The sequence below is a fragment of the Mercurialis annua genome, linkage group LG1-X (assembly GCF_937616625.2).
Source record: "Mercurialis annua linkage group LG1-X, ddMerAnnu1.2, whole genome shotgun sequence".
Classification (NCBI taxonomy): domain Eukaryota; kingdom Viridiplantae; phylum Streptophyta; class Magnoliopsida; order Malpighiales; family Euphorbiaceae; genus Mercurialis; species Mercurialis annua.
Genome location: NC_065570.1, coordinates 2,010,929 through 2,011,553, shown reverse-complemented (window position 1 = coordinate 2,011,553; position 625 = coordinate 2,010,929). Strand labels below are relative to the sequence as shown.

Genomic DNA, 625 nt, shown 5'->3' with positions numbered 1-625 from the left:
AAAAAACAAAGATTTCCCTAATCAAGAACATAAAATCAAATTAACAACATTAATATAAATATTTTCTTCAAATTTTTAACTCTACATTTCACTAACAAGAGTTTCTACGAGCCATTTTCTTGAAGTAGTCATCAAATCAGGACTAAGTCTAAACATAAGAGTACAAAATTCCATTTGATTCAAAGCACCATCGCCATCCAAATCACCTTCTCTCAACATACACATTAACTCATCATCGCTCATATCTTGCAACCCAAGTAACTCCGCATTTCTTTTCAAGCTCTCAAACGTTATCGCGCCCTTCTCCCCGTCCATCAAAACCCTAAACCCGTTGCATAGCTCCTTCATAAACCCGTCAGCCCCGAGTTTCTCCACCATTGCGGGGAAGAAATCCTCGAAAATAATGCCGTTTCGTGATGCCATAACTAACTAGAATTGTTGGTTGTTTGTTGGTTTGAAATGATGAGTGGTTAAGGGTGGATTTTGGTGTATTTATATAGTGAAATTTGAAGAGAAAGGAACCAAAAAAAATGGGAATGGAGTTGAAGAAATGTTCGAGGAAGGAGTGGGGGGATTAAATTTTAATTTGGATTGATGACAACGAAGGTACAGGTAAGAGAAGAGG

The 625-nt window shown here is 37.3% G+C and overlaps 1 protein-coding gene across 1 annotated transcript; it reads right to left on the bottom strand.

The window, feature by feature from the left end:
* On the bottom strand, positions 1-625 carry LOC126664747 (calcium-binding protein KRP1-like). The gene has a single exon (XM_050357284.2). The coding sequence runs from the start codon at positions 421-423 to the stop codon at positions 82-84; it is 342 nt and encodes a 113-aa protein (XP_050213241.1). The 5' UTR covers positions 424-625; the 3' UTR covers positions 1-81.